Source organism: Aspergillus ochraceoroseus (genome assembly GCF_002846915.1).
Source record: "Aspergillus ochraceoroseus IBT 24754 chromosome Unknown P175scaffold_7, whole genome shotgun sequence".
NCBI lineage: Eukaryota > Fungi > Ascomycota > Eurotiomycetes > Eurotiales > Aspergillaceae > Aspergillus > Aspergillus ochraceoroseus.
Genome location: NW_024468482.1, coordinates 1,723,064 through 1,750,647, shown reverse-complemented (window position 1 = coordinate 1,750,647; position 27,584 = coordinate 1,723,064). Strand labels below are relative to the sequence as shown.

At 45.3% G+C, this 27,584-nt stretch overlaps 13 protein-coding genes and 1 non-coding gene across 14 annotated transcripts; 5 read left to right on the top strand and 9 right to left on the bottom strand.

The window, feature by feature from the left end:
• Positions 1–361: 361 nt before the first annotated feature.
• P175DRAFT_0342054 (uncharacterized protein) lies at positions 362–854 on the bottom strand. The gene has a single exon (XM_040892887.1). It carries the CDS (start codon positions 740–742, stop codon positions 464–466), a length of 279 nt encoding a protein of 92 aa, XP_040750397.1. The 5' UTR covers positions 743–854; the 3' UTR covers positions 362–463.
• A 2,484-nt stretch (positions 855–3,338) lies between these two features.
• Positions 3,339–3,410, bottom strand: P175DRAFT_0t110. The gene has a single exon. It is a non-coding gene; the product is annotated as a tRNA-Ala (tRNA).
• Positions 3,411–3,636: 226 nt separating this feature from the next.
• P175DRAFT_0525731 (uncharacterized protein) lies at positions 3,637–4,661 on the bottom strand. The gene is made up of 2 exons (XM_040899427.1): positions 4,461–4,661; positions 3,637–4,414 (listed from the first exon to the last, which is right to left on the bottom strand). Exon 2 carries the CDS (start codon positions 4,405–4,407, stop codon positions 3,964–3,966), a length of 444 nt encoding a protein of 147 aa, XP_040750396.1. The 5' UTR covers positions 4,408–4,414; positions 4,461–4,661; the 3' UTR covers positions 3,637–3,963.
• Positions 4,662–6,783: 2,122 nt separating this feature from the next.
• On the top strand, positions 6,784–9,247 carry P175DRAFT_0442885 (uncharacterized protein; the record flags this gene model as incomplete). Its single annotated transcript, XM_040894142.1, has 2 exons — positions 6,784–8,640; positions 8,699–9,247. The coding sequence occupies 2 exons, from the start codon at positions 6,784–6,786 to the stop codon at positions 9,245–9,247; spliced, it is 2,406 nt and encodes an 801-aa protein (XP_040750395.1).
• Positions 9,248–9,447: 200 nt separating this feature from the next.
• Positions 9,448–11,079, bottom strand: P175DRAFT_0341895 (uncharacterized protein). Its single transcript, XM_040892885.1, has 6 exons — positions 10,808–11,079; positions 10,570–10,753; positions 10,452–10,516; positions 10,080–10,392; positions 9,969–10,032; positions 9,448–9,909 (listed from the first exon to the last, which is right to left on the bottom strand). The coding sequence occupies exons 1-6, from the start codon at positions 10,817–10,819 to the stop codon at positions 9,678–9,680; spliced, it is 870 nt and encodes a 289-aa protein (XP_040750394.1). The 5' UTR covers positions 10,820–11,079; the 3' UTR covers positions 9,448–9,677.
• P175DRAFT_0341917 (uncharacterized protein) lies at positions 11,080–13,839 on the bottom strand. The gene is made up of 4 exons (XM_040892886.1): positions 13,211–13,839; positions 12,959–13,154; positions 11,430–12,903; positions 11,080–11,367 (listed from the first exon to the last, which is right to left on the bottom strand). Exons 1-4 carry the CDS (start codon positions 13,440–13,442, stop codon positions 11,341–11,343), a joined length of 1,929 nt encoding a protein of 642 aa, XP_040750393.1. The 5' UTR covers positions 13,443–13,839; the 3' UTR covers positions 11,080–11,340.
• Positions 13,840–14,034: 195 nt separating this feature from the next.
• Positions 14,035–15,736, top strand: fmaE (monooxygenase fmaE). Its single transcript, XM_040895582.1, has 5 exons — positions 14,035–14,205; positions 14,265–14,557; positions 14,627–14,721; positions 14,783–15,037; positions 15,113–15,736. The coding sequence occupies exons 1-5, from the start codon at positions 14,125–14,127 to the stop codon at positions 15,268–15,270; spliced, it is 882 nt and encodes a 293-aa protein (XP_040750392.1). The 5' UTR covers positions 14,035–14,124; the 3' UTR covers positions 15,271–15,736.
• Positions 15,639–15,903, bottom strand: P175DRAFT_0534784 (uncharacterized protein; the record flags this gene model as incomplete). The annotated part of the gene is made up of 2 exons (XM_040900172.1): positions 15,639–15,709; positions 15,807–15,903. The coding sequence occupies 2 exons, from the start codon at positions 15,901–15,903 to the stop codon at positions 15,639–15,641; spliced, it is 168 nt and encodes a 55-aa protein (XP_040750391.1).
• Positions 15,904–16,223: 320 nt separating this feature from the next.
• On the bottom strand, positions 16,224–17,157 carry P175DRAFT_0442924 (oxidase ustYa family protein; the record flags this gene model as incomplete). The annotated part of the gene is made up of 5 exons (XM_040894148.1): positions 16,224–16,465; positions 16,530–16,629; positions 16,688–16,818; positions 16,864–16,995; positions 17,055–17,157. The coding sequence occupies 5 exons, from the start codon at positions 17,155–17,157 to the stop codon at positions 16,224–16,226; spliced, it is 708 nt and encodes a 235-aa protein (XP_040750390.1).
• A 1,115-nt stretch (positions 17,158–18,272) lies between these two features.
• Positions 18,273–18,794, top strand: P175DRAFT_0495329 (uncharacterized protein; the record flags this gene model as incomplete). Its single annotated transcript, XM_040896073.1, has 1 exon — positions 18,273–18,794. The coding sequence occupies one exon, from the start codon at positions 18,273–18,275 to the stop codon at positions 18,792–18,794; it is 522 nt and encodes a 173-aa protein (XP_040750389.1).
• Positions 18,795–19,804: 1,010 nt separating this feature from the next.
• Positions 19,805–21,658, top strand: P175DRAFT_0442040 (uncharacterized protein; the record flags this gene model as incomplete). Its single annotated transcript, XM_040894098.1, has 8 exons — positions 19,805–19,950; positions 20,006–20,166; positions 20,222–20,344; positions 20,402–20,758; positions 20,816–20,869; positions 20,934–20,981; positions 21,044–21,361; positions 21,417–21,658. 8 exons carry the CDS (start codon positions 19,805–19,807, stop codon positions 21,656–21,658), a joined length of 1,449 nt encoding a protein of 482 aa, XP_040750388.1.
• A 721-nt stretch (positions 21,659–22,379) lies between these two features.
• Positions 22,380–22,850, bottom strand: P175DRAFT_0442502 (uncharacterized protein; the record flags this gene model as incomplete). Its single annotated transcript, XM_040894124.1, has 1 exon — positions 22,380–22,850. A coding segment is annotated over one exon (471 nt), but the record flags the coding sequence as incomplete, so codon positions are not given.
• A 1,696-nt stretch (positions 22,851–24,546) lies between these two features.
• P175DRAFT_0534780 (uncharacterized protein) lies at positions 24,547–25,014 on the top strand (the record flags this gene model as incomplete). The annotated part of the gene is made up of 3 exons (XM_040900171.1): positions 24,547–24,757; positions 24,810–24,875; positions 24,929–25,014. 3 exons carry the CDS (start codon positions 24,547–24,549, stop codon positions 25,012–25,014), a joined length of 363 nt encoding a protein of 120 aa, XP_040750386.1.
• Positions 25,015–25,305: 291 nt separating this feature from the next.
• P175DRAFT_0503811 (uncharacterized protein) lies at positions 25,306–26,743 on the bottom strand. Its single transcript, XM_040897706.1, has one exon. It carries the CDS (start codon positions 26,698–26,700, stop codon positions 25,408–25,410), a length of 1,293 nt encoding a protein of 430 aa, XP_040750385.1. The 5' UTR covers positions 26,701–26,743; the 3' UTR covers positions 25,306–25,407.
• Positions 26,744–27,584: the final 841 nt, after the last annotated feature.

Sequence of the window (27,584 nt, the reverse complement as noted above, 5' to 3'; positions counted from 1 at the left end):
CATGAAGTGGAAAGGGGTTCCAGTCTATTCATTCCATATTCTCAGTAACTTCTCCTGCAAGATATATAGAGAACCATCAACCGCTAGCTATAGCTCTAAAATGCACTCAAAGTGGCTTGAGCTCCCAGTAGTATCAACTATGGAACGCAGTCAAGCCAACGTCTCGCCACTTGGTCGGACTCTGCTACCCTCTGCTCTGTGCTCTATGGGCTCATCCCAGCTCCAGTTACCTACTTTCGGTACATTGTTGCACTATTTCATCACAGAGGATAGTATTGTTGTAGGTTAAGGAATGATAAGTATGCACTCGAAAGACCCATATCAAATTAGATGCAACAAATAACCCCAGGCTAATCCAGAGTTTTGAGAAGTTGAAATATCCTTTTCAGAGTTGGGAAATCAGAATCGTGATTTTAAATGCTGGTTGATTAGATATCAACTAGTTGGTGTGTCCATTTCGCGGTTACTTGATGTATTTCAGACTCCGGAAAGAGTTGAACAGCTTATAGACACCGAAAAGGGTCGATCCCACTCCCACTCCGCCTGCAGCCCAGGCAGCCCCCTGGCGTCGCAAGGAGTTCAATGGGATGTGACCATCTGCGGATGGCTTCTGCTTGCCGTTAGCATGTACATGTATGCATCGAGGAGTGGTGGGTTGGCTTGAATGCAAACGCACCGAGCGAAGCTTATGCCTCAGGGCTCCTGCCTGCTGGCTTGAGCGACCCAGAAGAATTTGGAACATTTTGTGCCAGGTTTAGTTAGATATTCAAACGGTGTCTTGATTGAGTATTTCTCAGAGATTTCATAGATTTCCGCCGTTGCAGAGAGAAATTCAGGAGATGTCCGTAGTCACGTAGCCAGGACAAAGTATTATGTCTGCAAGGTGAGCTCCTTTTTAAATACTCACAATAAAGTTTCTCAATGATGGCGAGCATGACGTTGAAATCTCAGGACTTTGGATTGAGGATGTTGAATCCCTGGACGTCATAGAGGTGGCATAAACTCACCAATCTCAGAGCACTGTTGAAGTATGGGGCTGATTGCCATGCCACAAATGATGCTGGTGAGTATATATGCAACTGCAGGGGATGAAACTAGAGCTCTCTTAACCTATAAAGCTGAGTGCTTCAGGTTGGTTTAACGGACGGCTTCCTGATTTGGTCGAAATGGCTTTGCGATGGAATTCCGGAGGCCAACCTGGGCTACACCTAACATGAATAAAATATTCACCACTTCTAATATACTAGTAATAGGCACTATAGTAGTAATATTTTTATAATAAATATTATTCATTATTCCATTATTATGGTGGTGATCAGTTTTAGTGCAGTATTAATCTTAAGTGGTGAAAGCAGGTCACAGGGGTCTAAAAGTTCATGTCAGTCAGCTATAACCACCCTTTTCAGACAGGGGCTAGTCATATGATGAATATGAGATGTTGGATAATAGGTAATCCTATGAATATTGATTCAGATGGTTATGTGTCTCTTCACTAGGATGACCACCGCTGCGACCTGTTGTCTCTCTTAAGCGAGACCTCTTATAGTCAGACAAATACATAAAGAGCTCTCTGATTCTACCCACCCGAGGGTGCAGGGGAGCAGGGGATACAGCTCATCGTGGGTAGAAAATTGTTGGCGCTAGTTCTACCCACGATGAGCTGTATCCCCTAATACATAAGATCAACGGTCGAACCAAGGCAGCTTCATGGCCCGGAACTCAACCCACTAGAAAGCAACAACATGAGGTCTGAAGAAATTAGCGACTGGATACAGCTGACCAAGTCTTCATCCAAAACCCTGCCAAAAGTTACCTCCAAGCCCCATGCGTGCCCGACCGACAATAGCAGTCTAACAATGACGAGCGACTTGCCCCCGACGCCTAAGAGACAGAGGCGAAGCTTGAAAAGGGCACAATACAGAATCGCAGTCAGGACAATCACAAGCATCCGTGCGATCCTCCCCTTTGAAACTGTGGACCAGTATAATGCTGCATTAGCTAGAAATGGCTGTCTTGACACCTTTTTAGCTGAACGGTAAAGTTGACATAACATTACATCTATGGTGAACAACGCCGCGAAATGCCAGGCCACAATACAGTCTGAATCTGGATGGAATATGATGATGCATTATCCACTATTGGATATGGCCATCAACAGCTGGCAGCAGCAGGATCAACTTGTGGGTGTTGCACCTTGCACTCTAGCAAAGATTATTCGAGAATAGCTATCATTCCAGTTTGAGGAATGTCGTGGGTCCTAGACTAGCGATCCACCTGCGGCCGCTTCTGTGTTCTTTCCTTAGCTTTCTTGTGCGGATGGCATTCTCAAAATGTGCGAAGTACGGTTGGCGTTCCGCGTCGTGCCAGACATCTGGGACACTCCTGAGTATGAAGAGGATTCATCACGTGTGTGGACTGCCACTGTGAAGTCTGACGCATTAAAGACATCTTGTGATATCCTGCTCGGGCGTACCCAGATCCTTGTCAAAGATTGAAACGCAAAGGTCCTTGCGCAGCTGGCCATCACTACCGAAACCCCTGAGCTCGCCGATGTGTTTGGCCGTTCCCGCGTGCTGGCTTGCTACTGTGACGACAACGGGTGCAGATGCGACAATTTCAGCGTTGAGGGCTGCACCGGCGAAACTCTTTTCGTCAGCGCTGCCAACCTCACCTCCCATCGCCAAGTGGATGCACCAGTTCGTCACCGGAGACTACGAGGATGATGATGCATACGCCGTACACTACGTCATCAACATCAAGTATTCTACACGCGTAGGCATCACCTTTAGGGCCGTCATGTGCGCTGACTTCTCCGACCACCTCCCTATAAATCCCCGGTAGTAAGAAACAGCAGGATATGAGGCTTCATTTCTTCAATAGAGGATGCCACAGCAAAAGGGAAGCCTACAGGGCACAAGGTGTATTCCCACATTCCAGATTTAGCGCTTTTTTTTATGGCATGTCAAAAATGAAAAACACTCTGTAGTTCTTGATCAGCCTCATGGCTCACTCCTGGCTACATAGTAAGCTACAGCTTGCTGTGTAGTGCAAGAATTAATTTGGAGCAATATCCGTGATGGAAAATAACTAGAGTAGAAGGGAGGAACCCATATACCTACCCTGCTCTACTTAGTTCAAAATATATATCTCGAGGGAATCAACGTAAATCAGCAGCTAGCCAACAATCAAAGATTTCTACAACAATAAAGTGGGAATAAAGCTAAGTGATACTAAATACTGTTAAAAGGAAAAGAAAAGGAAAGGAAAAAGACAAAAAGGAAGGGTACCTTGATGGATGTCGAAAAAGACGAGAGAAAAAATAAAATGAAAAAAGAAAGTGGACTCGCCGGGAATCGAACCCGGGACCTCTCCAATGCGAATGGAGCGTTATACCCCTAAACCACAAGCCCGCTTGTATGATAAGTGAGCTTAATTAATGTAATATAATATAAGGATGTAAGTGAGTGCTTTGTTCCTTCTGGTATACTGGACGAACCCGCAGGGCAAAACAGAGCTTTCGCAGACATACCAAAAGACTTGAACTATTGCTATTCCGATTCCCGAAAATGACTGTCTCTGAAAAATTTCATTTTATTGCGTTTTGTTACTATTCCAGCCCACTGGTTTTAGACCGATGTGCCAAGCCCGTGTACTATTCACTTATCCCGGCTGTAAGGACTCATTGCAATTTCTGGAATTTCGCACACTATACAACGTATACTTGCGATGCAATGTTGCCTCTCTAATGACATCCTGACAATTGGGCCATACTAACGTTCTATTCCTGCTTCATTATATAGATATCGTGTTTATATAAGTTCTTATTTATCTACCACTTTCAGAAAAAGGATACATTGAAAGATGTCCATTTCTCGCTAGTCTTTTAAAGCATCACCCCATAATCCTTTTGCTGACCAGATGTTGATTTCTGAGCTAGGTAGTCAGAAGCAGGAAAGCTCCGACCTAGGGAAGAACAAAGTTGTAATTTACTTGACTTGGGTTCTTTTCATCGGACTGAAAGCTCCCATTACCACCTTTCTTAAACATTTCCCCAAGATCTCCCTTCCCACTGCGAGGCACAATTTCAAACGTGCCTTCTACCCGGTACGTTGTTGCATCAAACTTTCCCGTACCTTGAGTCATGAAGCTACCCGTTTTGCCCTCAAACCCATCCGATTCTATGAGATCGGTGAAGACGAAAACAGCGGAACCGTCCTTCGCACAATCTGGCCCTGCAGGGAGATATAGCATCTGATAGCTGCTTGTGACCCGGGAGTTCAGCTCGTCGAGGCTCATTTTCACGGTGGCCGGGGTCAAGCGAGGGAAGGTAGATTGGGTGGCGGGTGATCTATCCTCGTCCCATGAGAGAACCCGCGCGGACGCTGAGAACACTTTGGGCCGAGACATGGTTTATCTTATTTAATTAGCATGAGGGTATCGCACGAGGGGAAAGGACTCACTCTAAGGGAGCTCGAGGCGAATACAGGTTACTTGGTATTTTGAAATCTTGGGTCAATTTCTGCAATTCCAATGGGACAAAGAATGGGGGGCCATGATCCACATATTTATATCCCCTTCGCACTATTGTCGTCTAAAACCGACTCACTTTGAGACTCTTCCATTCGAGTCCCCCATCTCCCTGCTACTATGATGGAGTTCGCATATGATTTCCGCGTGAGGTTAGACATGACGCGCCACCGCGCCCCTCTTTCACGAAATACGCGCGAAATCATGTGACTCTGAATTAGACTATCCCAAATTAGGATATATATATATAGGGTGCTGCTATTCTCACGGCTCAGTTGGTCATTCTCACGGCACAGCTAGCCTCTTTGGGCATAGCAGCTCCACATCAGCAGGAACCTACCTGTTTATAGAATAGTGCCAACTAGCTAGACCTAAATAAGACTAGACTAGTCATATGATCATGAAAAACACGCTAGAGAACCTCGAGGTGTTATTTTATTAATTTCTTATATAAAAATAATACTTAGGAATTTAATTTTAAAGTAATAAATAAGACTGTAAGTTCTAATATTTATATAACATATTTACTAACCTATTAGAAGGCTTTATTTAATTAGGAATCCTTCCTCTGCCACATGCTGATCTAACTATTCCCGCTCCCTCCAAGTAATTGATTCCCTACCTGCCTGGCTTGATACTAGCTGCTCAGTACATTCAAATAATGACAGATCTTATGTAGTATAATTCATAGCTCCGCGAGGTCTTCCACAAGGTTATATAGGTGCTGGTGGATGAATTTAAAGCTGCTGTGAAGGTATAATCATGTAAGATCTTTCTCTGAGTAGCTACTAGTCATAGAAATCAGAGAGGTATAATCTACGGATGATCCAGGTACCCTACATAACTACATGCTAACTAGCGAGGACCCATACACTAACTATAGTTAGTTAGGTACCCCACCCACTAACCTAAAATGGTTAGCTGTGCCGTGAGAATGACCAGCTGAGCCGTGAGAATAGCAGCACCCTATATATATATGCTAGTTTCCAATGGACCTAAATATAGTAGTAATACGGAGTTACACGGTAGTAGTACGAGGATAGAGGAAGGATATTGGGTATGGTAGATAATCTCTCTGTCTTTTACGTAGTGCACGAGCCCTCCAGAAAAAGCATGTAATAAATGATCCCTCCCCCCGCTTTCCCAAGAGGTGGGTCTAAGATAGAAAGATTAAGAATATGGCTTTGCCTCCCTGACTTTTGAGGATAACTGCCTTACAATAAATATTGAAGAAGTCAACAAATATTAGTGAGTGAGTACTATGCCTCTATCCCCGTCTCTTTCTCAGTTCTAAGTTTCAAGCATCAATAGTCAAGCCGAAAGTCTAGTCTTATCCCAGTTTTCCTGTCAGGACACCATGCCTACGGAGTACATTAGATGATGTCCCGAGACCTAGACTTAGTCGGAGGGTTCGGGTACCTGTTTGCCAGCTCATCACTTGGCGTCCGAGCCCCAGCTAGACCTCGCTAGCGTCTACACACATTTTATCACGCTTAACCTTTCGCTCTCATCCCTGCTATCGGATCAGCAGTTCTAGGCTACCTTGAAAGTATGAAGCCCAGTACTAGTGAGGGCATTTCTCTGTGTAGGACTGGGTCTGGTTGATCAATTGTGGAAACTATTTTCATGAGGATGAAGAGATTTAGAAGACAACGAAGAATGCTCTGCATGGAACTCAAGCTGCTAAATTATGCATGAACCCTAATGTACTGCTCGACTTGAGCGTTTTCACCCTACAGTCAGAACTGACATGTAGTACGGCAGACTCTTAGTCGGGAAGCCGTACCGTCAATTACTATAACAGGCGAGGTGGCATGTTGAAAACGAGCAGTAGTAGGTAGAGAGTTATGCATACATGGCAACTCCTCCAAATTTGGAGGTTACCAGGCCGAGAATTTGTTACTTCCTGATGCAGAGCAGTGAGGGTTGAATGCCTGTCAGACTGCCACATACTTAGGAGACATAATGTGGTTTCTTGCATTAGTTGACAGCAGAAAACCCGCGCGCATGCCATGATCCTTGCTTTCTTCTTGGTGCAAACTCAGATAGGCCCATCCAGAACGCAACGTCTAGACAAGACATGAGGAAAGGCTGCTAGCACACTGCGCTACATAGCGCTACATAAATACTTCTGTGTCGGAGGCCAGATTTGACTATGGGTAGGAAGTGACACCTTGATATTCAACAGTCTCAACTTCGTTTACTCTTCCCCTCATCTTGCGAAGTGGCTATTCGGGTCCTTCACTTTCTTGCAACATGGTTCTTAGAGAGTTCCACTCGAGCGCTCTGGATAGCCTATGTACTGATGAACAACTTGATCTTTTGAATTCTATTGACACTCTTCGATCCCAGGGTATTAGCCATTATGTTTCTCTGCCACAGATTATTGTGTGTGGTGACCAGTCCTCTGGAAAGAGCTCTGTACTCGAGGCAATTTCTGGAGTCTCTTTCCCTGTCAAAAGCAACCTCTGTACCAGATTTCCGACAGAGCTTGTGCTCCGCAAAGACTCCAATGTCGGAGTAAGAGTGTCTATTGTACCTCATCACTCGCGCAGCGAAGCAGAGCAACGTTCACTGGGGAGCTTTTGTGAAGAGCTTGATGGATTCGAAGGGCTTCCTCAGCTTATCGACAATGCCAAAGCGGCAATGGGCATATCCACACATGGGAATGCATTTTCAAATGATCTTCTACGGGTCGAGGTGTCAGGGCCTGATAGGCCGCACTTGACCATCGTCGATCTTCCGGGATTGATACACTCTGAGACAAAACAACAATCTGCAGCTGATGTTCAGCTGGTCCAAGGTGTGGTTCAGTCATATATGAAAGAGCCGCGAAGTATCATCCTAGCAGTGATCTCAGCGAAGAATGACTACGCGAACCAGATCGTGTTACGGCTGGCAAGGGACGCTGATAAGTCAGGCAATCGAACCTTAGGCGTCATCACTAAACCCGATACACTGATCGCAAATTCCGAAAGCGAAAAGATGTTCATATCCCTGGCGAATAATCATGACGTTGAATTCCGGCTTGGATGGCATGCGCTAAGGAATATGGATACCGACCAGGGAACTTGGACACTTGTGGAACGGGATCAAAAGGAGCGTGACTTTTTCTCTAAAGGAGCTTGGGGAGAAATGCCATCGTCGTTGGTTGGGATCAGCTCGCTGCGAACCCGTCTCAGCAAATTGCTTCTGCGACAAATTGCGGCTGAGCTTCCAAGTCTCATTGAGGAGATAAAAGCAAAGGAGTACGAATGCATAAAGCAACTGAAAAAGCTTGGCCAACCGCGAGCCACTTTAGACGAACAGAAGTCCTATCTTTTGCACATCAGTCAACATTTTCAATCTTTGGTCAAGGCTGCTGTTGATGGCACGTACAACGAAGTGTTCTTTGAAGGCATCCAATCGTCTGCAGGACGTCAGAAGCGTATTCGCGCTGTTGTCCAGAATCTGAATGAGGTATTCGCAGAGCGACTCAGTAGAGGAGGCCATTACCGGAAAATAACAGGACAGGAGAATCAACCTGATATCGAGGGCCAGATTCTGGTCACACGAAGCGGCTTCATCAACCATATTCAGGAGCTTATGAAACAGACGAGAGGGCGGGAACTACCCGGCACGTTCAACCCTATGATTGTCAGCGAACTATTTCTGGAACAATGCGGTCCCTGGGAAGCTATAACACGCCAACACATTCTTACGACCTGGCAGGCAGCCGAGAGATTTTTGTCACTTTTGATAGGTCATATATCTGATGAAGCAACTTCGGTCGTTCTTTTCGCTGAATTAATCTCCCCTGCACTAGATCAACTCCGGGAGGTTCTGGTAAAGAGATGTGAAGAAATCCTTGAAACTCATCAAAAAGGCCACCCAATCACCTATAATCACTATTTTACGGAGACCCTGCAGAAGATCCGTGCTGATAGGCGCGAAGGTGAGCTAAGCGGAATCATTGAACGCTTCTTCAGGGTCGACGATCTACAGACGTCCCGTTACCTCGATGGGGCATACCGTCTTCAGGATCTCGTTCAATCACTTCTAGAGTCTAGTGAGCCAGATATGATGAGATTCGCTTCGGCTGAGGCTTTGGATTGCATGCTCGCTTATTACAAGGTAAGGCAAAATGCTAGTGAATCCCTTTTTCTCATCTGATCAGTCCCGACTACCACAGGTGGCATTGAAACGATTCATCGACGATGTCGCGGTTGAAGTCGTAGAGGTCAAATTGGTCCAGTCTCTTGCTTCCATATTTACACCGGTTAAGGTATTCGAAATGCCACCTAATCTGGTGTCGCGCATCGCCGGCGAGTCCGAGGAAACCCGTGCACTACGGGAACAACTGAACAAAAAGATACAAATCCTTGGGAACGGCTTAGGAACCTGCCAACGCTTTGCTGGCAGTCGAGGCATGGGGACGGATGGAATACAAGGGGCACGCCGTTTCGATGGTAAGTCCCGGGACCGGTATGATCATACTTTGTTGCACATTGAGCTTGCGGGCCCTAGCGTCTCGAATGATTGTGGTAGCTCAGATGACGAAGGGTTTGGGACTAAATGCGAGAAAGGTGAATCTATCAGTGAAAAGTCTGCAATACTTGCTTCTGATCCTCAATCTGGGGAATGGAATGACAAAGAGCATGACCAGTCTGCAGCGGCCCCGTCACTAAGCTCATCCAGGAAAAGGAGCAAAAAAGGGTTGAGGTACAAGCCTATTAAATGATGCAATCATCTAGGCGACATCCCTCGTTATTCTTGTTTTCTAATTGCTGCGTTATTGCTTTTATAGTCTGATTTTTAGCCAAAGAGGTTTCTGGCGCCCCAAGTCTACGCAAACCTTTTCAATCAAAATATCATAAAATACGAGTTCCGGCCAAATTCTGGCCCGCATAACGTAGGACATCTACAGATTGAAAGAAACTGACTCGATTTCCGCAGGAATCCTATTCAGTAGTAACGAATACAGAGTACGAGTACCCTACTAACCGACCAACCCACAAGACACACATACCCTTTGGATAGTGAATATTTGATTACAGGTGTAAAATATGCTTCCTGTTCTTCTCAAATCTTCTGAGGCTTCTACCTGTCCGCCTAAACATAGGGCCAGACCCGGAAGTTGCTGGAGATGCCATACCAATGGTTGTGAGAGGTCAAACCGTACAACTTGAAGATCCAGGATCGCTTGCCTTTTGTCTCCACGAATTCAACCTATCCATAGATTTTGGAAACCCTGACCTAAGTGATGGAATGCTGGATGCAATCAACGCAACGCAGATCTCGATAACCGAACAAAGATATACAGGAATACTATTCCTGGAATAATCGTGGTGTTTGTAAAGCACAACCACATAAGCAAGTCTGACGGCAGCGGAAACACAAGTGCTATGCAGGTTCTTGTCAATATTCGGTCTATCCGGATATCTTGGAGGGACAGTCCTTACATGAATCCTGTCGAGCCTAAAAACGTTATAACGGTGATCTTTTTATCCCAAGCAAGATGAAGTCCTAACGATGTGAGCAGTTAAAAATCAGATCCGAGAAGGACGGTATACCTAATATAGTTTTGAGGGGCAGAATCGTGATCCACAAGTTGGATACAAGAAAGATAACAGCAACAATGCACCAGAAAACAAGAGTCAAGATGCAGTTACAATTTACTCCATGATAGGTAGTCCAGAATCTTCCTACCGGCTCACATTGGAATACTGCAACAAAGGTAAAGGCAATGCTCATCACGACAACAAAGGCGATTGTGATGATAACCCAAATGCGAAGTCTGTGGAATAGTCGGTAATAGAGCATTAGAATAGTGATTTTTATGAGTCCACTAGAGAAGATGTATAGTATTTGGATTGCTAATCGTATCTGTCAATATCTGTGTGAGCTTTGACTATAGTCACTCGGGTCTTAGACAGAGGATATACCTTTCCAAGTATGGCTGTATTTATGTTATTATCAGCGTCATGCTTGCCTGTTCCATATTTTACACCTAGAAATAGATTGAATGAGCTTTATGAAGTTGATTCCAATGCAGAAACTGACCTAGGTTGATGGCCAACACCATCCCTATGGATACGACCAAGGCAGCTAGGGCAAACCAATCGTCTACTCCCAAAGTACGCAGTATAAAGTACCGGCTAAAGAGTCTCATCAAAACTGCGATAATTGCCAGGAACATGATAACATCACTGAAGACGAGGACAGTGAGCCCTCGGCCTGAATAATCCTGGGAAAACGGGTAAGTCCTTGTGCCGATAATTGCCTAGAATAGCTCGTATACCTGATTTCGCATGCTCGCCCGCCACGGTTTATATCTAAACCGTTACGATAGCGAAATATTGGCCCCTACAACCTTGCTAGGGCTGTTGATCATATCCAGTCCATCGTGGTTGGGTGCATTAAAAGGAATGACGGAGAGGTTGCACTTAGGGTTGCGGGTAGTTGTTGTTGTACAAAACTGATGGCACTGGAGATAAAAGAATTATTCATGCCAGTATGAGGAGACTCATTAGCTTCATTTAATTTCCTTTGACTGTCGGTTGTTTTAGGAAAAATTTCCCGTTACAGCATTGGATGACATCACGACATCGGGACAGTCGAGTCAACAAAAACAAGGATTATCTCCACAGTTGGCCATTTGGAACAAATGATGTTATTGGAACCTGGTGGCAAAGTTGAAGGTAGTGAGAAGAAGCAATCATATGATAGAGAAATCGTGCACCCTATAATGAAGGCACTTGGCGACTAATTTATACAATCTAGTAGAGGCTGTAGCACCATGCACATACAGTACAGTGCATACCACCAACGCCACTAGAAGGCCTTACGAAATTCTTGAACCTGGGAACTAATTAGCTGGGACGTTTAGAAGCAGGAAGAGGGAACAAATGGCGTGTCCATACCTGCAGTTGATTTGCAACAGAACCGACAAAGGATCGAAGCTCACTCTCGTATTCCACCCTGAGGTCAGAGTTCTGGATGTATGAAAAATTTGCCGCGTGAAGACTTCTAGCCTGCCCACACGGGGAGTGTAAATTCGAGAATGTAATCGTTTTGGTCTCACCGGTCTGCTTATTCGTGACGCGAACTTTCAGAACGGAATGACGACTTAAATAGGCAGTAATCTCGATCTCGGTGTCTTTTTCTTGTAAGCCCTGAATTGTTGGAAGTTCAACTTCTCCAAGCAAAATGTACTTGGGGTCACCCGACTGAACGAGTTCTTCTGCTACCAGGTCAGGTACGAGGGGCTGTTTTGTATCGAGGTACCGCCTTGCATATATCTGTATCAGCGTGTTGCTGGGGTTTCCAGGTGATGCTGAAAATAGGCGTGTTTGGTAGGCTGGGACATCGTGGCACGCCGGAATAAGTTCAACAACTCCCTGCCTTGTTCCAATTCCGAACTGAGGATGAGTTATGAAGCAATAGCAAGGCACCGATGCTTCTTCCTGGAAATAATTACTGTGAAGTATAGCACCCCAAATAGCTGCTTCATCTGGGTTGGTACCCATTCTAACCCTAGCATTTGGCAGGTAGTCGTGTACAAGACCTTGGATCTTCGGGATATGACAAGAACCCCCAGCGAGGACCACATCTGTAATGTCATCTTTCGTTAAGTTGCCTATTTGAAGAACCTCATCGATAAATACCAACGAGTGTTCAAATAGTTCCATGTTGAGTTCCTCGAACTTGTGGCGAGTTAGAATCTCCGAGAAGCGCCTGCCATGATGGACGTCGGGAATTTCAATTTGGGCAGATTCTTTAAAGGAGAGGATGAGCTTAGCTTTCTCAATCTCGAACATGAGCTTTTCAACCGCTGTAGTATTGTCTGTAAAATTAATATCGTACTTTGTCATATAAAGATTTGAAAAGTACTCTAGTACACGACGATTAAAGCTTTCACCGGCCACGTTCGGTTTTCGCAAGCTTGCAACCGTGTCTATGGAACCATAATCGATCTCCATAAGTGAAATGTCGAGATGATGAGCACCAAGATCATAGCTGAGAGCCGTAATCTCATCTCCCTCATCGGTTAAGCCATACGCCATAGACACAGCGCTTGACTCCTTCGCAATGCGAAACACTGGCAAGTCAGCGAGTACTCCGGCGTTCCGGACAATATCCCACTCAGATTCATCAAGAAACCCAGGTACCGTTACTATAGCACCTGTGATATTTGGACCTACGTAAGCCTCGGCAATGTATCGTATGTCTGCGAGAAGAGCTGCATAAATTTCCTCCGCAGCAAATCTCCTGCACGTTGCATTGTGATTGGTTTGAATTAAATATCGCCCGTCTATATTCATATACGTGGTGTTAGAAGATTTGTGTAAATCAGGCTCGATAGCTCCGGGTTGCACGCTGTCATTATTAAATTGTCTGAACACCAGAAATCAGCGGACCGCTCTTGGGATATATGGCTTCTCAGACTCACTTCATGTCCAACATCGCCTGGAATAAATTGGGAGAGGATGTCCTCCGAGCAGCCTCACCCACTAAGAGACCTGAATCCGTCGCAGCTACGTAGGATGGCACATAAGTCGTTCCTTGGGGGTTCGTAAAGATCCTTGGTTGATTGTTGATGACGGCTCCAACACGAGAGTTTGTGGAACCAAGGTGAACTCCGATGACTTGGTAGTAAAAATAAGCCTCGCAGGGGGAGATATGCATGAATAATTCAACGTACCTTTCTGCGATGGGCTGTCAACATTGTGGCTAGAGCTGGAAGAACCACATATTGAGGTGTCCACTGACAGCACTAGTATAGAAATCAAGAACAGGCATAGACAAGGCGACTTGTTATTTGAATAGTTTCCCATTGTAATGGAGTGAAATTCGATGGTTTCCTCTCTATAAAGAGCTTCATGTCGAGAGGACAAATGGACACATATGCACCAAGGACTGGCAAATCCAGCCATGTGTTGGGATGGGGGCTTGAGGATGTAGAGAAAGTGGCCCAATCCTCCTAAAAGAGTGAGTCACGGTCGGCATGGAGCAAGAGATGTACATCTTCCAATTAACAAGACACGATCCACAGCTTCCCGGATCCAGTGCGAAAGGCCGGCAAACTCTCAAACGTCTCGCGTGGATAACTGGATGACGCCTGGGAGTGGATAGAAGGCCTAATAATAAATCGCCATTTGAATTGTTCTAGTTATTGATGCCACCAAAAGATGATAAATTGAGTTACAATTATATCCTACTTTACTCTGTACCCTCCGGAAAACACTCTAGATCATTGTAGAATAGGTTACTGATACAAATTGGAGCTAAATGGCTTATTTTCGTCTCCCTGAATTTTATGGGAGTCGGATTTTCAAGTGCTTGAGTGATGAATACTGGTTTTGTGGTGATTTTGCTTTAAGATATTGAGGGTAAATAAAGTCATACCATTGGGTGACTCACTGACGAGTGCGCAACTAAGAAATGCAAGTAGCGAGAGGGTCTGTAGATAGTGTATATACTAAAAAACACTACCTTAGCTAGTGTATACCAATTTAATTTTGAACTGTGAAAAGTACTTATAAGTTTAGACCCCCCAAAAAAGACAACAAATCCTCCAACTACAACTGTGCGCCAGTAGAAGAACAACATCCCAAAATGATGCCTCTTAAACCTCTTGTTGAGCCGACCAATTCAAGGCCTCAGTCTGTTCTCGGTCACAAAGCAGCTCTCTACACAGTCAGTTGACAATCTTCACAATCAATGAATGAATGCACTCTGACTCATTCTTATTTCAGGTATTGTTCAGCAATTTTCAACAATCTAGCTGGCTTTTGGCGGCTGCTCTTCTCCAGGGCATGCTTACTCTGCTCTTCCCGACAATCTTGACCCTGCTCCCTTCATTTCTCATCTTAGGCTCTCGGGTTTTGGATATGATTTTGATCACGTATGGCTATCGTCCGAATCCATATATGGATGGGGTGATCCAACAGAAAGTCTCCGCACAGTGCCCAGATGGAACAGGAAATTTCGGCGAGAAACCATCGTCGCAGACAGTTGTGGTCCTATTCCTAGGTTCAAAATCAAATCAGTACGTTGTCCTTGGTACCAATTGAGCTAGCTCACTATAGACATTGCCGTTTTTGTTAACTTCATACAGCCCATTGGGCATTTTGTCTCCAGGTTACCGCGAAACTGTGAAGCTTTTTACAGAGATGGTTCGGGATATGGAAGCCAACCGTGAAGAATACACCTGTAGGTGTAAAAGACCCTTTTCTGTCTGCTGGCAACGTCTCACCAATTACCTCCAACGCAGATATAACGAGTACTTCTTGGATCTCTAATAGCGATCCCACCTGCAACGCTGCAAGAGAGGTCATGACAGTATTCTATTTTCAATCGATGGATGGTCTACACAAGTTTGCGCATGGCCCGATCCACCGCAAGGGCTGGGATTGGTGGAACCGCACTGCTAAGGAGCATCCCGATATCAGCATAATGCATGAGGTTTATGAGGCCCCTGCTGGGCACTGGGAGAACATATACATGAATTACAAGCCCAGCGGATTTGGTGCGTACGCCATAAACCCCACTGCTTCTTGTTCAACAAATTTTCTGACTTATTATGGTGTGTGTGGGCGGACAGCGACGGGAAAGTTTCCCATAAAATCCCGGGAATCTTCCCACCACGGCGCTACTGAAGGGAAGACAGGTCATGAGCCAGAGAGACAGTGGATTGGGAATATAGTTGATGCATCGAAGATGAATATGAAATCCTCGAATATTAGGCTTGGAAGAGAGTGAGAATTGGTAAGTGGAGCTGCATTGTGTGTCAGAGCTAGCCAACATTTCTAGAGAAATTTTGATCTCTAGGATGCTGGAGATTACAAATATGTACATGAAAAGATTTGAATGAGTTTAATTTGTTACATGTACAATGAGAAATATGTACAAGGTCTTTTGCCGCCTGAACAGTTGAGCTCCCATAGGTATCTGCATACCGACCCTCCATCTATTCGCCTACTGTGATTGGGCTGTGTTTTGCCTCATCTCCAGGTCTGATGCAAGTTGGGAGATATTCAACTAGAAAATATGTATTCCTATCAAAGAAGAACGGGATGCTGTACCTTTATTTTCCTGTTTTGTTGATCACACGCCATTCCTAACCCCAATTAGAGACCACCACCCGTTGAGTCTTGGAGAAGAATGGTGACGGCTCCAAAGTCTGCATGTGCTCCAATACCTGTTGCAAAAGTTAGAAATAGTAAATGCATACAACCCTCTCTCTCTCTCTCTCTCTGTGTGTGTGTGTGTGCGCGCGTGCGCGTGTTTGTACTTACCCCTTTCTAACCCCGAAGCATTAGGTGGTTGAGGTGGATAATGAAGAAGGAAAAAGACAGCAATAGGGATTGCAGAATTTATCGAGGAATTGTGCATCGACCTCGAGAGTTTCGAATACAATGCGGAGTGCGCTTGCTACTTGGGGGTTTTAAATACACCATCATCTGCGGGCTTATCTTCTCAGCCGCGGGTGAAGCTTGTCAGACATCGGGTTTAGGTTCAGTCATAGGAAATGCAGTAGGGCGAGTAAATGCGGAGTGAAAACTACAAGTGTATCAAAGTGTGCTATAGTAATTCGCAGTATATCTTGTTGTTGAGAGATCTATTGTACATCCTGTAATCTCCATGTAGGAATACTGAACCGTAGTCGTTAAGTTCGCCTCATCAACTCTATTCCCTATCTTTTTGCCCAGGGGTTATGGAACTTGGGGATAAACCCGGTCTCCTTCTCCTGGAGGCTGTAAGAAATCCGAAGGAGCATGCTCAGGGAGCTGGTTCTTCTCCGCCCACTCCCGAATGTCCTCAAAATTGCGGCATCGATGCTCAGTGTTGAAATCTACGAATGCGCTTGGATTTTCAGGATGGAGCCAGACCTGGCCTAGGACTCCAATATCGATTGTGCACATCAATTGTTGTCGCAGAATATCTAGACAGTGAGCTGGAAAAAACAAGGTTAACTTTGCTTTGCACTTTGCTACCATCGCCTTGCATATAGTACTTACAAACGTGTTTGCGGACGATATAATCCTCGTTTGAGAAGGCTCCCTGTCCACGGGAATGGTAATATTCGTAGTTATAATACAATGATTGGCGTAGGAGGTTCTACAGCCTTAGTCAATGCTCATATATAACTACCTTCAAGTCTCTTGTGACGACTCACAAGACAGTGTAGGTGGTGTAGACCTTCGACATTTGCGGGAAACCCTCCTCCGTATTTCTCTTTGATCCGAACCTGATCGGGCGCAATACCGGACTTTGCTGCATCTTCAGCCGGAACCCTTAGGGTTCGGTCTAGAAAGATCAGCAAATGCCCGAAGCGAAGCAAAGGGATCATACAATTGGCACCGAGTGACTCCCATGCTGCATCCACCTCTGGACTTGCGTCCTGACGGAAAACGTTCTCTTTGAGAAGAGACCCGTTAAAACGTTGTCGGTGGTATTTTATCGGAACCTGAGAAAGAACAGGAGCTGCGACCGATCTCTTATTAGCTCCCTTCTATATCTTGACCGACCTCTCCTTTCCATACAGTATTGGGAAATGTGTCGCGTGCACATTTCGTCAAGGTGATGTTTCTGGTATCCCACAAAGATGCCGATTAAGCAAGAGAGTCCAGTAATGAGGGTGAGCATGCCGACTATCCACCATCTGTTATATGGTCTTGGTTGTTGTTTTGCATCCTCGTTTATCCAGCCATTTGTCTCCAATTCGCTGTTATCTAGTAGTCGGTCCTCAACACTGGTGCGTGGATCGTCTAAAACATGCATTTTATCATCAATTAATTGTCGTTGTCACCACAGTCCACTTGATGGATAAGTATTTTCCTTGGATTAAAGGAAGAGGGAGGAGATAAGAAACACTGGCTTCGACGGGTGTATGTTTCCTGTTGTGGCGTGGCTGCTTGGAGGCGATGTCTGAGAGTTCCACCTTTGGCGAACAGCTCCTCATCTGATGATGACAGTAGTTACAGAGATAAAAAAAAACGAAGGAAAAATAAAAAGGGTCACATCTCTGGGTTTGAGCGATGGTTCATGGGAATTTCATGTAGGTTTCCAGACCCTTCTTTGTTGGTCGGTTGCTGAGTAGGACAACCTGTGGTAAGCTGCATGTTGGTTTCATATGCTGGATGCATGAGAAGATCATTGCAGCTGCTCTATTTAGCTATTATTTGCTCTCCTCCTGCACGAAGGAAGCCAAATAAGTAATGGTGTGAGCCCCATGTAAGGAGGGATTTCTGGATAGAATGCAAGGACTGAGAGTCCTGGCATTGCTGGCATAGCTCGCCTCCAGACAAGTTTCTGGATTCAGTCAGAAATAAGACTGTGGCAATTTTTCCCTTCCAGACTAATGCTAGGATATATTTAGATTGGTTTATTTCTGGGAAACGACGTGACCATGCGTTGGTCAATGGTGATACAGCGGTGTGGTAGTACAGTCTCTGTGGAAGCCAGGCTATGATCGATCATGTTGACTGCGCCAAATAGAATGCATTCAAGAATGATTCAGACTTTTCCAAAGAAGAAACGGGATGAAATGTCTACGGTGGCAACGTGGACTCCCGATCTGATTCTTTGATTCTCCACATACTGTATGAATATGGGGTGAAAAAAAAACCCATTCCTGATATAAATATGGCCATAGGTCTCTTAGTATTCCTGGAAGTCAGCAAAATTCATATTTTCTTCTCAAGTCCATTCCCAAAGTCACCGACTTCTATACACAACTTCTGTATCCAGCTACAGCCACAATGCATTTCATCCCTTTGGTGGCTTTTGCCTTATCGACTCACTTGTCGATGATTCTGGCTCGACCGATGTTAAACACCACGAGTACGGATACTACCTCTACTTCTACTACTTCGACATCTTCTGTTGCCTATGGAGAGTATGGAAATTATGGGAATTACGGGACCTATGGCGATTATGGGTCCTATAATGTTAAAAAGAGGGGCAATCTTCCTGAAGTCCCGGCACAGACCACGTCTAGCCAGGGGCCAACGTCGTCCCCCGTGGACTATGGAGATTATGGAAACTATGGAGAATATGGGACATATGGAAATTATGAGTCGTATCCAATGGCTAAAAGAAGCGATGAGCCAACCGCGACATCATCCCCTATACCGACATCAACATCGACGTCGACGAGTTCGGAAGTGACCTCGACAGAAACCTCCACAACCTCGACTACTAGCCAGGGTGGATATGGATCATATGGAGACTACGGCAGTTACGGCAACTATGAGAATTACGGGCCAGTTTCCCTGCCTTAGGGAAATTGATATATTGAGTCTGAGGACTCGCAACTCTCATCATCATCATCATCACGGATATGGACAAATGCACTGGCGAATCATGAAAACCATTAAATATGTGAAGTAACAGTCACTATAGAATGTTATGAGTCTACTACTTTTATGAAAATTTTATAGAAAAGGGGGAGAACAAACCAGGAGCATGTAATACATTAGGTCGTCAGCGCGTGGACTTGTTTTGGCTGAAACAATGTCTGGATACAATTTCAACTAAGCGAAGACATATTATATTGCTCACCTATTCATGGTCTAAGTATAGGAATGCAAGGGACACTTAGTGGTAAGATCTAAGGCAGTAAGTCACCCAGTAAACATATACTCCATCTTGGTATATTGATATAATGTGTTCGCTTACATTCTGGTTCTGTCTCCCACGAAGTTGTAGGGTTATACAAAGTGCTGATATACATTATTTAGTATATATCACTTATTCAGCCCAGGAACTTAGTATATCTATGAGATATTAACCACAATTACTAGCTCAGACCATGCATTTTCTTGTCAGTATTTTTATCCAGAGAGACTAGTAAGTAAGGCACTTTCAATCACCAGACCTGACGAAAAAACTCACTGCTGTGTCCCACCACCTATAGCATGGGTTGAGGTATTTCTTGTGGATCGTGTTTCACCAACTTGATAAGGACTGTGTGACGGTGATTTGACAGTACCTGGTCAGTAAGGAACTGTCTGCATGCTGACTTACAGGCAATCCAGGGAGCCAGTGCATAAACGGTTTGGACGGACTATGATCTGGGCCTCAAGTAGAACTGATTTATTCAACTATATCTTCCTAACCGTACCTCCAGAAGACCTTTGAGTCGTGGATTAGAATAAGCCCCCAGTAGCGAGAGCTTTTGTTTACTTTCGTCCTCTGCGTGGGAAACGATATCTACACTCTTCGTCATCATTATGGCAATGCAAGGTTGGCACAAATAATATACCAGTCAGAATTTCAGTACTGAGTAACTATGCCTGATTTTACAGATGATAAACAGATTGAGAATGGCGATACTACAGCAATTAATCCTATCGATGAACGGAAGCTATTGACCAAGATTGATCTTCACCTTCTACCGTGTCTCTGTGTGATGTACATGCTTACATATCTTGATAGGTAATGGCCTTCACTATATCATACCCTATACTGAAAAAGTTGCTCATTCATGAAGGGTCAATATCGGAAATGCAGCCGTTCTGGGTATGAAAAAAGACTTGGATATTACAACAGGGACCAAATATAACGCTGCATTAATGATATTCTTTATTCCTTATATTATATTTGAGATCCCATCAAACATCCTCTTGAAGAAACTCAAGCCACATCTATGGTGTACGTCTGTCCCAACCTAACCGGATTTCCCTTCCTCTAATCTTCATCATCTTAGTATCATTATGCATGTTTGGGTTCGGGTTTGTGCTGATATGTCAGGGTATTGTCCGAAGCTGGACTGCCCTAATGATTACCCGTTTCTTTTTGGGAACGTTTGAAACAGCTTTACTCCCGGGGTGTTAGTATTTAAGTCTCCCAGAATCCAGCTTGGGAATGAAGCTGATTGGCTTTCAAGGCATCTATCTATTGGGAATGTGGTATAAACGTTGCGAGGCACAGAAACGATATACATTCTTCTGCAACTCTACAATCCTCGCTGGTGCATTCGGCGGGCTACTTGCCAGTGCTATCGGAAAAATGGATGGCATACGTGGTTACGGTGGCTGGCGATGGGTATTTATCCTGGAGGGTGTGTTGACTTGCGTCATGGCATTCGTCAATTTCTTCCTAATTCCTGACTTCCCCGAGGACTGCAAATGGTTAACTGAAGCGGAGCGGGAGTTTCATCGTGATCGACTGGCAGACGAAACAGGAAGGCTCACCCATAACGTAAAGCTGGGTTGGCGGGAGGTACTTGATGTCTTTAAGGACTGTGAGTTTCTACTGCCAAAGCCATAGCCTAGCCCCAAGTGACTGACGTTGAAGACAGATAAGATTTTCATCGGTGGGCTCATGCTTTTTGGTCAGGTAGTCACAGGTTATTGTATGATCCACTCTAGATCCTGATGACGACCTCGGGGCCTTTTAGGCTGACTGACTGACTATAGCATATGCTTATTTCGCTCCAACTATAATTGAAACATACGGCTATGGACGTGAGTACTACCTGAGACAAGAGTGTGTACTAGGAACAAGTCAGATAACTAACACCAGAAAGCCATAAAAACGCAATTTTATTCAATTCCCCCATGGGCCGCAGCTTATGTAGCATCTTTGGTGATTGCATGTCTCTCTGATTTCTTCCGGAACAGGTACATCTTCGCTATCCTGCCAATGTGCATATGTATGATTGGATACGGAATTCTGCTTAATGTCCATGATCCTGCGCAACACCATCTTCAATACGGGGCCTTATTTCTGCTCACAAGTGGCTGTTTCAGTGCGGGGCCAATAATGCTGTGCTGGTATGGGATGAACCTTGGTGGGCATCGTCGGAGAAGTGTGGGTACAGCCTGGCAGATTGGATTTGGGAACAGTAAGTGACTTGCTTCTGCCGAATAGTATGGAAAATTAATGGTGTTGTCGAACAGTTGGGGGTATACTTGCTACATACTCCTTCTTGGAGAAGGATGCCCCGCTCTACCGCAATGGCTACACTATCGGCTTGTCATTTGCGTGCTTTGCAGTAGCAATGGCTACGCTCTACCTGGCGGCTCTCTGGTTTGAGAATCGAAGCCGTGATCGACTGATGGAACAAGGTCCCATTCAAATGACGGAGGAGGATGAGGAGTTGTTGGGTGACTTGGCGTGTACATATCGTTATGCCTATTGATTCGTACAGAGCTACCTGGACTGTTAGCTTCCAGGGCTGTTCGGCAAATGGCTTCGTCTTTGTCATAGGTATGCACAAATCAACGAATTCTCGGAAACAGGAGATGAGTATGAAGACAGAAATGAGAAGCGGGAACAGGTCCATCTGCCTGGCCGGCCAATTTTCTGCATTCGAATAATTGGACTGGCTGAGCTCAAACAATATATGCCCGAGTAGAGGCCAACACACTGGGTGCTATGTATAGAGAGTAAAGTGGCTCCAGAACAACATGGCATAGGGGTTTCTTTCCAGAAATTAATTCCACAAGTATTTCACACACAAAAAACTGCCAAGTGAATTAATAACCAAATGAGGTGCCTCCGAAAACCCTTGAAATATCCACCAAAAGACCAGCAAAGACATAGAAAGACCAAGGTACTGGAATCAGTAAGACAAACCAAAAGCCCGGCCACCTGCCTCATTTATGAACATTATATTATCTCATCCCGAGAGATATGCTTTACTAATACATGGCCAATGATAGTAACTACTAAATACCCAGCCCCTTCACTAAGCTGATGAGAGAGTCAACATCGAAGCCCATAAATTGACGATGGAGTGAGTCCAGTAGCATTTTGAACTGGGAAACCTCTGGTAATCGTTTCTCATCCAACTTGATGTCTTGCAGCAATAAGGATTGCATGTCTCGCGCTGTATCACTTAATACCAGACTCCAATGTTATTAGGGTAGCTTACTTTCCCGAAACTCAAGAAACCTTTGTAGTTCCCTATCTACTCCCCCGAAAGCACGTATTATTTCCATACCCTGCACCAATGTTCCCTTGGAGAATTGCTGAGTATCAAGAATGATTAGAATAATCTGACTCAAACTGTCACCATCCTGATGATGACGGTATAGAGCATATTGCAGAGCAAACAACAGAGAGCTTGTCCAACTCATTAGATTGCATCCGTCCTCATGTCCACGCTGCCAGAGCAGGTGACTCAAGAGTAAGCTTGCGGCTCTGTGGGCAGGTAGATGGAATATATCCTGTGTTTGCCCTGACGTAGCAGCCGATGACACTACAGTTAATGATGTAGTTTCCCCCGCAGTCCTGGGGGCAACTAGTCGAAATAAATATCTTGGGGTAAAACGTTTGTTGAAAAGAGGCATATGAATTCGGTGAAATGAGTTCGGGTTGAACGGAAGGGATGCATCGACAGCATATCCACTTTCGCCCTCTGTGTCTCCGAAGCGGCTACAAGGTTATAGGGCTTGCCTTGGAGGGTACAGCTAATGTCGTCGGCCTTCCATTTAACCAATATTCTTTATATTTTTGCCCGGGGTTTTCTACCCCATGTCGTCCAATCTCAGCCCTCCACTCCCGCTCGGGAATGCAAGCCCTATAAGGGACTATTCTGCAATTATAAAGTAAACAATTTGGCCCATATGAATGCTATCGTAATGACTCTTTGCATATTTATATACATCTATTAATTTCAGAGACACAAAAGTTAATACTAGGATTAAATGTTTTTCCTCATGTTATTATTCTCCATAGTTAACTAGCTCTGTCTGCACTACTTTTATGACCAAGTAGGATATTATTTTTAGTTCCCTATTATATATGATTTTGACATTTTTAGCATGCTGCAGGTTTTAGACCCTCACGGGTGTGCATAGGGGTTGACCTCCAATGAGAGATCATTGCAGCCTCTATTCCAGTTAGATTTCCCTTTTCTATGTTTCTATGTGACAGTGTTTCCTAGAGCCTCAACTAGCTGCATGCCATGGGAACATGCAGATATACTAAAGTCTGACGTCGTGATAGAAATCCTAGGATATACTTGAAGCAACAGAGTTGAGATATACCACACGAATATTCCATAAAAGTTGTACTTGGTGTGTGAATGGTAGGCTATCTATCCTGTAGGCTATCCCAAAATTTGGCGTGACCCCTTCAAATAGCTGAGAACGCCAGTATTATGATCCCCCCCGAAATAATCTTATTCTAAATAGTCAAGGATGTCCCCAATGAGCCGCATACTCCAAATATTCCCTGGAAACCCTGGAGTAGGAGTGGCAAGTCTAATCATGACTGTTTGCCGGGAAAAAGCGGGCATTCTTTGAGCCTTGCAAGTTCTGGTTATTCTTTGTAGACATGCTACTAATCCCAATATTTTAATGATGATTTCTATGTATATACAGCGATCGCTGTTGGTGAAGGGGTTTTTTCCTCTCAAAAAGGTATAACTAATGGGTATCGATGCATAGGACCTATACAAAACCGTTTCCTCATTTTGATACTTGCATTGTCAACAATAGACTGCTAAGAGAAAATACTTATAGCATTGAAAGTTAAATAGAAAAATAGTCTTGTTATTAAAATCCGTGGTGATAGCATTGTCCTCCACCTGACGTCGGCAGCCAGGGCGTATTTCTCTTGATAGGCAAGCTTCTATAATCACTCCAGAAGAGGGAGTAGTGGAAATTTACCCTGAACTCAACGAGAACAAGAAAACAAGAAAATAAAATGTCGTTTACCTACGTCTAGGATACTTTTGCCAGAGTACACTCGAACTACCGGGAATAGCCGAAACACAGACAGACCCCTACAGACTTTATATGTACGGAGTACCCTAGGCCGATTCAACACCGCATTACGCACGCAATATCCTGAAGAGGGAAAAGATTTGGGTGAAGCGCAGACCGAAACGAGGCTGTCGTCAGACCTGCATTGAATGCCACTTTGCTTGCGCCGATGTTTCAGAGACTTGCAGAAAGGCAAGAAGGTACTTGCATGTCGGGTCATAAATAGTATACAGTAACCCCTGTTTTTTTTTCTCACTCCAGTAGATCTTGATAAGAATCTTCCTTTCTCACAGCCTGTTACGTTTGCCCATCTTGAATGGCAAAGGTGCCTCTCCCCGTCTCATACTACCGTAGGTTTTTCTCTGCCTTTTACCTCACACCAAGGCTGACCGCGGAAGCCGCCGTTACGCATGGAACTTCTGGCATGCAGCACGGGAGGGCTGTATCAATAAAGGAGCAAGCGCATGGGGGACTTAGGACGAAGTTGTTTGGTCCCAAGGATTACGAGATCGATGAGCACCTGGGTGGTGGGATTCCATCCCATTGAGGCGCATGAGATTGATGAGATCGGAGTTGAAGGGGTTGTCAAGGGCATACTAGATGTTGTGGGCAACAACCCTGTTTATCTTTGGATTGACATTGATGGTAAGGAACCACTTTACTCGAAATGATGATAGAACTGACACTGGCGTGAACAGTGCTCGATCCTAGACTGGTACTCCGGAATCCGGAGGTTGGACCACGCGCGAGCTCAAACGATACATCCATGGGCTCCGCGGCCTAAACCTCGTCGGTGCTGACGTCGTAGAGGTGCATCAGGCCTGATCAGGGTATAATGGAAGCTATCCCCGTGTGCAGGCATGGTATGGGACAACCGATACTGTCCCTCATCGCTCAAACTTCAAGGGGGAGATCAAGCAATGGTCTACGGTGTTTGGCGTCAGCTTAAGAAAGAAGAATACCAAATCTCCACTAAGCGGATACACGCAGTCTATCTTTTGATGATCGGACCGAATTCGAGGCGTATCTGACGAAGGGGGTTAGAAATGTTGTACCGACGCAAGTGTAGTCAACAGTAAAGTGGTTTGGAATTATTTGATCTATGTACATAATCAAGACAGGGTCATTTATGGTCCTCCCTTCTCACTTCTTGTCAAGCAGTAATGAAAAAAAAAGGTTATGAAATCCATTCAGGATCTGTGCAGGTTCCTGATTTTTCAGCTGTTGCGTTGATGCGGTCGAGCAGCCAGGCGGACTTGAAGCCCGTCTTCTTTTCCCCCAATCGTGCTCCATGTCCAACGCGACACATGTTATCCCCCTCTCTTAAAGAGTATTGTAGACATTCGGAATCGTTTTTGCACTCCTCTCGGCATTGTTCTATATTGCTGACGATTAATCTCTCCTCTCCCGCCAGATTATCCCAGTCATCAACCGGGTTCTCGCTCATACGCGGCCACGCCAACTGCCAGAAGACATCGCGATACAACAAGTGACTCGTTTTGTGCGTCCACCTGCGATCCAACGACCACAGCTCCTCAATTTCTTCGGGGCGCAGATGATGAAACGAAAGAGGTGGATAACACCACGGCGAGCGCCCATAGTTCGGACTAAAATGGTCCAATTCCTTTGGAGGCGCCAGCTGAAGCATGGGCCAGGACCACTCCAACGCGATGCCTGCTTCGCGAAGCAAAAGCCCAAGCACACAATCTCCGGCCCAGTTACTCTTCGTCATATTGTCCCAGTAGTCTCGCTTCTGGGCGCGGAGATCCACAGCGCGCTCCATCGCCGGACGCGAAATCACAAACCCAGAACCACCGTGGGCGAAAATAACATCGCTGGTCTGCATTTGATTGCCCATATAGTACGGTCGGGTATGGTCGAATTTGTCGAGCCAGGCGAGTAGCGAGGGCCACACGATGTAGGTGTCTGCCTCCATGAAGACATACCACTTTGCGCTACTGTGTCGACGAAATGTATGCTCGATCATCGGAAGGAATTTCCATTTGTCGAGGACCCAGCCCGGGTTATCTGGCTTCCCAAACGGCGTGCTGGCGGCATCGGTGAGATCGGTGGAAGTAAGGGATTCACGCCCTTGAGTGTGCACTCGCGTGTAGAGGTCGAACTCGGGGAGACTGTGGAGAGATTGGGATTCATTGAATAGCACATCGTGGACGGGGATACCGGCGACTTCTTCCTCATAGTCAGACCAGACGATATAATTCGGAATGCAGCGGAGAGTGGTGTTGCGATGCACAGGTAGCTTGTCTTGGGCTTCGGTGACCCCGGTCTTGAGCACGACGAGGATGTGTTCTAGCCCCGGGAGATGCGGGCAATCCGACGGGACATTACTGAGATAAGTACGGTCATTAATTCCGTGTTCATGGTAAAGCGCATAAAAGCAAACGATGAAGAGAAAGGAAGCAAGGCAGGAAAGGCGACGAGACGCCCGCTGAGACAGCAAGAAGGGCATCACATTGACCTGGTTGAATCCGGGGTAACAATGCTAAGAATAAATTACAGAAGCACGAGCTGGAGGGATCCTGGGCTAGTCTGGGTTTAATAAATACCTACGGATAGTATGCACCATGATCTAGAAGCGTCGTCATCATGGATTAGCGCGCCGTGCTATCCAAGGCCTTGCAATGTCGGGTTCACCCTTCTATACCGCATCTTTCCGCTCTCCAGGGTCTAGAAACAAGAAACACCCCTGAATACTATCGACTATCATCGGATAGCATATTAAAATAGACTTGATGCCGTGGAGCGCAGCAAAATCCAGCATATTGCGATTAGGGTTGCGACTATACAGCCTTGTACACGCAACCCCCTCACGACCAAGTCCGTAATAAGGGAAAGCGAAGTCTCCGGCGGACATGGTTAGCGGCGATATCGTCAGGCGATTGTCCAAAATCCCGAGATACAACTTCCAGTCGGGCTTCTGGCCGGTTGTGACAATTAGATGTGCGAGAGGCCTGCTGCTTTTCAATTCTTTCACGGCTGTATCTCCTCTTTCCTACTATCCGTCCCTCAAAATACCACGGCATGACGGCCCGTATTCGCTGTAAATCGAATCGCGAGGCGTCCTAATCCGTTGATTCTGACTATTCCGACACGATCGGTTGGTTTTATGCCTGATATAACGAGAGCATTGAAGACCGTTGCACTGCCGTACATTTGCTGGTCAGCCCTCCGGGGATACGGAACTGGAAAGCTTCGCACCAGATAGTGTGGCTTGCAAAGGGTCCCCGGTTGGAGTTGAACTTGCATACGTCTTACGCTCACCACATTGTTTCCCATCCTGTAAGACAGTGATTGCAATACCCGCAGCAAGCCGTGCTTATTATAGCCCTAACC

Bases quoted from the DNA above. Each gene is read 5' to 3' on its own strand.
- P175DRAFT_0342054 (XM_040892887.1), bottom strand. From the start codon at position 742: ATGTTCCAAATTCTTCTGGGTCGCTCAAGCCAGCAGGCAGGAGCCCTG.
- P175DRAFT_0503811 (XM_040897706.1), bottom strand. From the start codon at position 26,700: ATGCCCTTCTTGCTGTCTCAGCGGGCGTCTCGTCGCCTTTCCTGCCTT.
- P175DRAFT_0525731 (XM_040899427.1), bottom strand. From the start codon at position 4,407: ATGTCTCGGCCCAAAGTGTTCTCAGCGTCCGCGCGGGTTCTCTCATGG.
- P175DRAFT_0341895 (XM_040892885.1), bottom strand. The intron at 10,033-10,079 runs GTATACCGTCCT...TCACATCGTTAG, and splicing joins GCCCCTCAAAACTATATTAG to GACTTCATCTTGCTTGGGAT. The intron at 9,910-9,968 runs GTAAGGACTGTC...GAACCTGCATAG, and splicing joins TTAGGCTCGACAGGATTCAT to CACTTGTGTTTCCGCTGCCG.
- fmaE (XM_040895582.1), top strand. From the start codon at position 14,125: ATGATGCCTCTTAAACCTCTTGTTGAGCCGACCAATTCAAGGCCTCAG. The intron at 14,206-14,264 runs GTCAGTTGACAA...TTCTTATTTCAG, and splicing joins ACAAAGCAGCTCTCTACACA to GTATTGTTCAGCAATTTTCA. The intron at 14,558-14,626 runs GTACGTTGTCCT...AACTTCATACAG, and splicing joins CTAGGTTCAAAATCAAATCA to CCCATTGGGCATTTTGTCTC.
- P175DRAFT_0341917 (XM_040892886.1), bottom strand. From the start codon at position 13,442: ATGGCTGGATTTGCCAGTCCTTGGTGCATATGTGTCCATTTGTCCTCT. The intron at 13,155-13,210 runs GTACGTTGAATT...TTTACTACCAAG, and splicing joins TGACAGCCCATCGCAGAAAG to TCATCGGAGTTCACCTTGGT. The intron at 11,368-11,429 runs GTATGGACACGC...ATTAGTTCCCAG, and splicing joins CTGTTGCAAATCAACTGCAG to GTTCAAGAATTTCGTAAGGC.